The sequence below is a fragment of the Cupressus sempervirens genome, chromosome 3, assembly GCF_028749045.1.
Source record: "Cupressus sempervirens isolate cs-2001-9-10 chromosome 3, ASM2874904v1, whole genome shotgun sequence".
NCBI lineage: Eukaryota > Viridiplantae > Streptophyta > Pinopsida > Cupressales > Cupressaceae > Cupressus > Cupressus sempervirens.
In genome coordinates, this window is record NC_143120.1 from 739,713,909 (window position 1) to 739,724,494 (window position 10,586).

Here is a 10,586-nt window from a genome sequence, read left to right on the forward strand (position 1 = left end):
GTGCCTACTTTCACACCTTTTGCTACTACAAGGGAACCTTTTGAAATCTTCCAATTTTTATCATTAAAAGTAACTACACAACCCTCATCACCAAGTTGCCCTGCTAAAATTAAATTCCTACACAACATTGGAACATGTCTTACCTCATGTAGTAGCCAATGATTTCCATTCTACAACTTAATCATAATTTTTCTCTTTCCAACAATCTAACAGGGTTTATTATCCCCCACATAAACAAGCCCAAAATCCCCTTGGACATAATCAATGAAATAACCTCTATGAGGTGTAGCATGAAATGAAGCACCAGAATTTAAAACTCATGAATCATCAACACTTTCTAAAGATGGAAGCAAAGCATCCTCTTTGGATATTTTTACTTACCACATTTGCCTCCTTGTCTCCATCTGATTTATCTCCTTCATTTTTCTATCGATTCCAACAATCTTTCTTTTTATGCCCTAGTTTCCCACAATACTAGTAGTCATTCAGTCCTCTCGATTGAGACCTCCTCCCCTTTGACTTTCCTCTTGAGTTTCCATGATTTCCAGAATTACTTCCTCTCTCAATCGTTCTACCCCTGCTTTGTGCATTCAAAGCACTTCCTAATGTAGATCCACCTGAGGTTTTCCTACGAGTTTGCTCACTCAAAATAACACTGATCATATCATCATATTTTAGGGTACTAGATCCAAGAACAGAATTACTCATAGCCATTCAAGCTTTTAGGAAAAGAACACAAAATCAAAAGAGCCCTAATTTCTTCTTCAAAATTGATATCCACAAAAGATAACTGACTACTAATAGTATTAAACTCATTTAAATAGTCTATAACAAATCCACCTTCTGCCATTTTCATATTAAATAAATGCTTCATGAGAAATACCTTATTTGAAGTGGAGGGCTTTTCATACAATGTCGCTAGGGTTTTCATCAATTCTTCTGTCATATTTTCTTTTGTAATATTAAATGCCACCAATGGTGCCAGGCATAATTGAATGCTTCCAAGTGCCTTTCTATCCAAAAGATCCCATTCATCATTGACATAGATCCCTAATTCTTGCCTTTGCCTTCCAACGGCTTCCATAAATCTTTCTGATATAGATAGTCTTCCATTTGCATCTTCCATAACTAGAAGTTCTACCTATTAAACCTATCAACCCTCAACTTACCCTCATCTTCCATTGCTCCCACTCAACCATGAAACTTTCCTATAGACTGAAAAACAACTAGGCTCTTATACCACTTGTTAGGATTAAACCACAGATAGAAATAATACTTACATGCAAATATAACCAATAATGGAAAATAGTAGATCACACATAAAAGAACACAAGGCACCAAGATTTAACATGGTTCACCCAATCCCTGGGCTACGTCCACCAAATAGAAAGTCCAATATTTTTATGATCCAATGATTACAACCTAATTACAATCTGTAATCCCTTACAGCTCAATACCACCACAAGAACTAATTTTGCATCACACCTTATGAAAAAATCCCTAACCCTAAGCCCTTTTATACAATTATTTTAACCGCTTTAGGGTTATAATTAATAATTACATGTTAGCCCAAAATCCTGATAAAATAGGGCCCAAAAAAAAATTCGGGCTGATGCCCTGGACCCCAAATAATTTATGAATTATGTATAGTAGTTTCCTTATCAGTCACCACAATCTAACATTACCGAGTGACAACAGTAAGTAACTTGTTTGGCATCTAAGGGATCTATGGATTTTTTTTGTGGTAACTGATTCAACCTCCCCCCCTCTTAGTTACTCCATCTACATTTCCAACATTGAACATCATTCTACACAACCTTGAAAAATTGATTGGAAGCTTCTAGAACAATTAGTACTTGTGTGAAAAAGAAGTTAGTAAGTTTTGGTAGATAAATTCAATCTTACAGAGTAGTACACAACATTAAAAAAACTAGTCAATATAGAGCACATGGTTAGGAGAAATTATTAAAGAGGGCATTGGGAAAATTAGAATCAAAGCACAAGGAAGATTTTGACTAAGTGCATGAGAAATAGGATACCTATTAAACAAACTTAAAGTATATTAGTTATGTCAGAGCTAAATGAACCACATGAGCAAGAGTACGAAGAGTCCATAGAGATGGAACAAGAAGACATGGTTACAAGTGTTGAAGTTGCACAATATCAGCACCCAAAAACATAGAATTTGAATGCAATTTCCATGTGGGTATAGACTCAAGGAATCAACATGTTAGATTTTTTAACAATATTAAAATGTTATGGTTCATAAGATCATCATATGCTAAATGTACTACATGTATCATTTGACCAACTTGATGATTGATAGGTAAACAATGATAGATGTAATAAATGGCAACATTGTTAACTCTTATTTAAATTTGTAATATCTCTAAACTAATTGTTAAAAAATTTATATATCAACTATCCCCTTGTTAAGTTTTTTAAGAATGAAAAAAAAAATCTATATGAAAGCATAACAAAATTCCTTATATAGTCGGCAATTTGAATGAATGAGAATGTTTTATTGTGTCAAGTGTCATTCTCTAACTTTTATATTTTCTAAAATAATTTAAAAGTTATTATTTTGTGTAGATGTATTTTAGAAATTATAGATCTACAAGTCACTTGTGAAAATATAATAATGTTGATTGGATGACCATATATGATACAAATTTTCTTTAAAATCTATAATAGCATACAAGTTGATGTCTTCTATAATCTTATGGACAAAATATGCTAAGCTATCTGATATGTTATTCACAATATATTATAATTATATATCTTGTTTCAAAATCTGATTATGTGCAACATTTTATATCATCAATACTTTGATGATCCATCATTATTTTTATATTCTTCTTTCATTTACGTAATGATAAATTATGATTAAAGGTCCAAGATGATAATAAAATTTATTAAATACGATCTATTAGAAAATACATACAATAATTTTATACAGTAATTCAAATGTGTGCATAGTTTATGGAATAGCTCATAACATGTGGTGGACAAAAGCCTTTCATAGTTATCTTGGGTAAATTTGGTAAATTGTAAGAAAAAATATATTGGCAACATGTTTTTCAAATGTATAAGAGGTGCATCTAGGGTTCATGCTACCATAATGTAAGAAATTGGAGTATTATTTCATATAATCATGTTAGAAATTGAGATATTATTGTTGGTACCTCTCTAATATTGGAAGATTTTTTTAAAATAAATTATTTCATATGGACTAATGGATAGTATAGTCCCACCTTATGATTGTTCATTTAGGGTTTAGGGTTTTGGTAATAAACATTAAGATTTGTTGGAAATTGTTTGTATACTTTTTTGTTTTGTAAATTATTTTCTATCTTTTAACAAATTTATGTATTAGGTGTTGGATATTTATTTATGAATTCTACCATATGTTAAACTAGTCATCATTGATCTGCAAGTGAAATTGAAAGATTCTATAAGAGCCCAGCAAAGAACTGAGTGCAAGACATAAAGGATGAGGTGATGCTAGTAACTTGATGAATTTGGATTAAATACTCATTGAATCCTTAATTCTTAATAGAAAAAACTATAAATAAAATAACTTTGTAGATGCAAATTTTCCAATACAAAATTCATAATTCTATTTTTGTTGAATCCAAATTCAAGTGAATGCTCACACAAATTGTTAAAGGGGAAACACTTTTATTTGGAAAAGTTATTCTTCATAAACATGTGACTAAATATAATACTATAAATAATAATAAGATTTCTTGTTGCTGCCCAGCTCAATTAGACAGGGAGAAAAGTGTCATCAATTGTGTTGTTTCAATCTACCATTCCTATGTAGAAGTTTCAATTTTACCTTCAATTATGTGTTTCACTAGGATTGGCAATCTCTCACAACAAAGGGTATTTCTTATTGAAGATTTGCATATCCAAGCACAAACTTGAGCAATCCAACAAGAATGAGTTGACATTTAAATTTTTAGCCATAAGATTTTTAATCTCAAAACAAAGGAAAAGTATGCCAACCATTTTGTACTTTTATTGACATTAGTTTGTCTTATCATTTCTCTATTTACTACATCCCACAAATCCTGTAACTGTAATTAATTTCTTCATTCTATGAAATTCCAAACTCTCAAATTTTTCTACCAACATATGACTTTTGTCTATTAAAAAATAAATAACATTTAATCTCGCTGTAATCCAAATGATATTAAAGGGTTAGATTCCATTAGTAATGCACCTTAGCACTTTCACAAGATTGACACGACAATTATCTCTATATACAATAATAAGACATCACTCTTCAACTGAATGATAAAAATCACTAACTTAAATGACTTTAACTGTCATTAACCTATGAATTGACATTGAATCCGCTCACCTCTTATTTGTCCTTCGGCTCACTTATGGAGTCTTCATTGCATTTGCCAGTTTGTTCAAAATCTTTGTGCCCATAAATATCAATAGCAGCAGTGTGGGTGTGAGGAGATCTTAAAACATAAACTTGGATGTCTCCTAAGCTCTCACATGCCTACTCAAATCCGTAAGTAGTACATCCAATACATGAGGATCCTCACTTTCAGTGCTACTTAATTATCCGAGATTTGACAAAGCAAGATCACTATGAAATAAAAGAAGTCAATGATAAAAGACGTTTTGCAGGGGCAAAGATAGACCATCAAGTCAGTATTGGGCAACCTCATTACAAAATAATACACATTGTGTGAAGGGAAAGGATAGTTTGCAAGCAAATAATCCACGAATCCTCTTGCACAAGAAGCATTAATCGAAAGAATTCCAACAAATAAATGATTTTCAGGAATGATACAAAAGCTTTATATAATGAAATTTGTGAAATTTTCATTTTAAAAAGGAAAACCAATGTAATCTCTACATTTTCCTGCCATAGAAAGGTGGATAAGTTAAAATTTACCAACCACCTTAAATTTGAGTACTTAATACATTTATCAATGAACTGTTCTAAATATTAAGATCAAAGAATACATATTCTTTCAAACAAATATGCTTATTTAAGAAGTCAGCTTCCTGAAGGATCACAGCAATAAAAATGAATTTCTAACAAGTGAATGCCGGATACAGCAAAAATTAACTAAATAACTTACCCTCATCGTAGTTTGAAGTCAGGGAAGACCCCAAATAAAGTGAAATCTGTTGTTCCAACATTCATTTTAGTGGTGATCATAGGATGCAATAGAAGAGAGATGATTAATGTTATCCATATATCAGGTATTGGAAATTATGACGATCACTGCATGGAGTGGGGATTCAATGAAAGACAGTCATTGCGTAGTAATCAAAGTCACAGAATGGAAACCACATAAGAACTTGTTTGAATTAACAATTTTCAGAAAACATCCTTGCTTTTGTTCCATTCCCTCAGAAACCCTAGATAGTTGCATATAGACGAACCATTCTATGGCCTCTTGTGGAGATCCAAGTCTTCGTCTATCAAAAGGATAACAAGAAAAGAAAAACATTTTTCGATGTAAAAAAACCCTAGATAGTTGCATATAGACGAACCATTCTATGGCCTCTTGTGGAGATCCAAGTCTTCGTCTATCAAAAGGATGATAACAAGAAAAGAAAAACATTGTTCGATGTAAAAAAACCTAACCGAGAAAATAGTTCTTATTGCCCCCTCTTTTGTTCTGCCAAAAACACATGAAACGGGGAAGACACTGGCCAAAGATGAAATACTAGCTGTCACCAAATACCCCACAAAAGATACAATTGAAAACCCCAGACCAAATTTCAAAACTTAAAAACTCGAAAGACTATTCAAAATTTAACAAAACGCAGCATACCATTACTTTGTTAGGGTTTGAAATGGACATGTTGCAGACGTTGAGCCAAGGTCAATGGCGTAGCGATGTCAATCTTATTCAAAATGTAAACATGCATCCATAAAAGGCAAATACGTCTCTGGTCCACTGGAGGGAGGCTCTCAACCACCTTAAGCACCGCCTTATCAAGCTCCTCAGATTTATCTCCAACTGAGTTATTGCATCCGATCAATTTTCCCATGATGGGAAGCCAAGTTGTGATTAAAGAAACTCGAGAAGCTCTTGAAATCAATATCTTTCCCTCTCCCGTGGCCTTTATAAACCACATTACAACTTGAAACACAGGTTGAGCAATACCATCGAAGAGAGAGTTATCCTTTACATGCTTCGCAAATTCTGCATCTTCACAAAATACATTTAGGGCAGCTTCGAGTATTTCTCCTTTACAGTGCTGAATGAGATTAAAAATCAGCTTTAGAGTTGAGAAATCACGAGAATCCAAAGATGCTTTGAACTCCTGCAAAAGCACACGCCCGCACACCTCCACTACGTCTCTCGATATATCTTCCTGCAGCACCTTCTCGAAATATTTCTCTACTCTCTCTCGATTCCCGGATAAGCTCAAGTCCCCGCTTGTAATAAGAGACACCATTTCTTGGATGCTTTTCTCCACAAAATTCATGTGATTGTCGTCATCCTCTCTACGAAGCCTGGCAGTTAAATCTGGTGAAAAACGCGCACTCAATCTCTCAGAAGAGAGCACTCTTCGAATTTGAAACTCTTCCTCAACACTCCAACGAACTGTTTCCAGGTACCGCAGACATTTGTTGATGCACTCATCGGCCGATATTTGAGAAGCAACAGAGAGAATGGCCAGGCATTCCATAATACTGGGAAAATCTACATGCACGCCATACATGATTTCGATGCATTTCAAATAGTGATCAAAGTTATGAGAAGTAGTTACCCATATTTCGATATATTTGTGCGGTTCACTGCGATTGGAAAGCTTGCTTTCAAAAGACTTGATTCTTTTGAGGATCTGAGAATGGAGATAGACAGGGTTTTTACCGTAGACTTTCCCATCTGGACCTTTCAAGAATAATTTTACATCAGCAGGGCTCCCAGTTATGAATCGAAACTGACCTTCTGCCATTAGAGATCCTTGTCTATCAATAAGCTAAGCAGCAGCAGTGCCTTACTCAACACAGGTTAAAGCTTTCCTCTCAAGCTAGATACCTAATTTCAGTTGACTTTCATGTCTACAGCTTTTAAAGTGCAGATTTCCTTCCCTTTGTTGAGAATAATGAACCACTCTCGTTCTTTAATGTCCATAACTTCTAATGATAATATTCTTTCACTTGCTATCTTCTTGGTCAATTTTTTTTCAAGAAGTTATCTCGGGATAATAAATTGCTTTGTTTTATATTCTTTTAAATTAAAAAGAAATTTCAACTGTCTATTATGTAAATTGGGGCATGTGGATTATTAAAGGACCTTTCTTCTTCTTTTTCCACTCCTAATAGCTGAGCCTTCTTTGAATCTATTTTTCTTTCATCCTATTTCTCTTAAATTTCCAATAAAATGTTTGGTGGGACACGTCAATAGTAATCCATCCATAAAGGACCTTTCTTCTTCTTTTTCCACTCTTAATAGTTGAGCCCTCTTTGAATCTACTTTCCCTCCATCCTAGTTCTCTTAAATTTCAAATAAAATGTTTGGTGGGACACGTCAATATAATCCATCCACAAAGGACCTTTCTTCTTCTTTTTCCACTCCTAATAGCTGAGCCCTCTTTGAATCTACTTTCCCTTCATCCTAGTTCTCTTATATTTCCAATGAAATGTTTGGTGGGACACGTCAATAGTAATCCTAATCCTAACATTAAAAAATGCAATAAAACATCCAAAACAGAGTGCATACAAAGTCTTAAATTTCCAATAAAATGTTTGGTGGGACACATCAATTCTAATTCTAACCTTAACTAAAAAATGCAACAAGAGTTGTAATACAACTGGAGTCTCGCCTAATGCAAAAAAAAATTAATAGTAAAATAAAATGTTTTAATAAATTTGAAAAAATGTGTGGTGTAACAAGTATTTTCCTCAATTAATTTTTTAATCATTTATAATCACATTAATGCATATCAATTATTTATTAATGGTGTAACATTAGTGCTTTAATATTGGTTGTATGGAATTATATTATTGTAAACAAAAATTAAAATAGAAATAGTGAAATATTTGTTTAGAATAATTTTTTTAAGTGTAGAAATATTTTTTTTTATTTTCTTTTAATTGGAGTAGAACAAATATTTTGCAAAAATAAGAACCAATTAGAAAAGAGAAATGGTGCTAAAAAATAAAAATAAAAATATACCAACTCTCAAACATTACAAATGCCCTTACTATCTCTAGATTGGAGGAAAAATAGTCATTAAAAATAAAAAATAAAAAATAAAAATAAGATAAATGTAAAACATTACAAATATAATTTAATATTTCAAAAATTGAGAGAAACTAATAGTAAAAATAAGGTGAAAATATAAGTCTAGGTGGGACTAATAAAACGTCCAAAATAAGAACATACCAAATGCCACCAAGACTAATCAAGAAAATAATTTGATTTTCCATCATCATAGGGACAAGGGACCAATAGTTGTGCAAGGTTCAATAGTTGATGAAATTAGCCATAATGACTATTGCTCCCTCTCCCCTATGGTCCCTCTTCCCTATGTGTTTCCCTCAAGGGTAAATTTTTAAATGAAATGCTACATGAGAAGTCTACTTTTTGTTAATTTATTAAAATTCATTTATATCATTGCAATTTGAAGAGAATAAATCTATATATATTCATTTTCTTAGAGAAAACATGTGTGTATATATAGTAAAATATTGTAAAACATGAATATGATTTCTATTATATTAATTATTTAGATGTTACTGTATTATAATATAGATAAATAATTTTTAAAAATTCATTTTATTCTTTTGTAAAATAAAAATATATGATTATAATTTGACATTATATTTAAAATAATTGCTAATATTTCTTTAAATAAAAATTATAAAATATAATCTCAATAAATTAATTATAGTGAAATAAAAATAATAAATATAGTCAAGAGCCTACAATAAAATAGTAAATTATTAGTCTCTTATGTGGGAGGTCTTGAGTTTGAATCCACTTGAACCTAATAAATAATAATAATTAACCAACACATAATAATATTTAATGTTCACTTCAATATGTTTCTTGAATTATTGACTATAAAATATATAATTCTTCAAATAAAATAAAATAATTTAAATGATATAATATAATATAATAATTATTTAACAATTAAAACATATTAATTGAATCATCATTGAATAGATTAAAAATATTCAATTCTTTTAAATTTATTTAATATATATATAATAATCATATAATTAGGTAATAATAAAGTTTTAATTCTTAGACTCAAACTTTGATTCATGATTTTAATATAATGAATAGTTTGCCAATAATATTTTTACTCCAATTACATTTGTTCTCAATTATTACTAAGGACAAATCATGAAGGGGACAAATTTATCTAATTATTATTTTTTAGTCTAATCCTCCACTTAATTTATAAATTTTGTATCGTGTTTTTATTTTCCCTAGTTGGAAGGTGGCTAATGAATTCAAAATATATCTAGTCCCCTCTTAAGTTGCTATTTTTCCTATTCCTATACTTCTTTTGTGCAGTATATTCATTATATTTACTCTCTAAGGTGATTGGAGTTGCATAAGTATATTTATTTTGTGGCCACTTATCAAGAATTAGGAGTTCTTTCAAAACAAGTGGATGATGATAAGTCTACCACTTTTATTGGCTTAATTATGGAGAAGGATTAGTAAGATTAAGTTAACTAAGGTGGAAGTATTGTATGATAATGATCATAACATTTATCACATGCCTCCTTTAATAACCTCTTATATTGTATGAGACCACTCAATGGACTCACATATAGTATCTAAAAAGGAATAATTTTGTTCATTTAAGACATTTTATATGTTTTAGGGTGATTGTTATTTTTCATTCTCTTCTTTCTTTTTCTTTTTCCATTTATTATTTTTAATTATACAAGATTAAAGTAGAATATTTCTCTACCTTTTAATTTAGGAATACATAACTATATTGTCTAAAGAGGAAGGTTGAAATATATATTCTCTAACTTTAGATAACACCAAATGGGTGTAAAATGTGCATCTCACGAACTAGGAACTAAGCTTGTGGAGGATTATATGGTTGGGCTTGACAATCATATGTTAATAGTTTTTATAATTAAAATGGGTTTAGCATTAAATTGGCTTTCTAGGGTTGGCTTGTATTTTTTATCGTGTTCAATTATGTTGAAGTTTAAGATTATAGTTTAATTAAATAGATAAATTTAATTAAGATTGGGAAGAGATTAAAAAAATAGGAAAGATATGGAGTTGAAATAAGATGAGCAAGAAATGGAGAGAGTATGAGAGGGACAAAAAAATGAATACAAGGTTAAGGTTTAGGGCTTATAATTATAGGGTTTCGATTTTAGGTAAAACAAATTAGTGTTAAGGGTGTGTGTGTGTGTGTGTTTTTGTTTGAGAGAGAGAGAGAGAGAGAGAGAGAGAGAGAGAGAGAGAGAGAGAGAGAGAGAGAGAGAGAGAGAGAGAGAGAGAGAGAGAGAGAGAGAGAGAGAGAGAGAGAGAGAGAGAGAAGAAGAAGGGTGGGGGGGTGGCAAACAGGGAGTGAGTGAGTGAGAGGGTGTAAATTAAGATATGAAG

The 10,586-nt window shown here is 31.4% G+C and overlaps 1 protein-coding gene across 1 annotated transcript; it reads right to left on the bottom strand.

Moving 5' to 3' along the window:
- Nucleotides 1-5,823: 5,823 nt before the first annotated feature.
- On the bottom strand, nt 5,824-6,948 carry LOC149568927 (BTB/POZ domain-containing protein At3g05675-like). The gene has a single exon (XM_089816810.1). It carries the CDS (start codon nt 6,946-6,948, stop codon nt 5,824-5,826), a length of 1,125 nt encoding a protein of 374 aa, XP_089672936.1.
- Nucleotides 6,949-10,586: the final 3,638 nt, after the last annotated feature.

Excerpts from the sequence above, each read along its gene's own strand:
- LOC149568927 (XM_089816810.1), bottom strand. The coding sequence starts at position 6,948 with ATGGCAGAAGGTCAGTTTCGATTCATAACTGGGAGCCCTGCTGATGTA.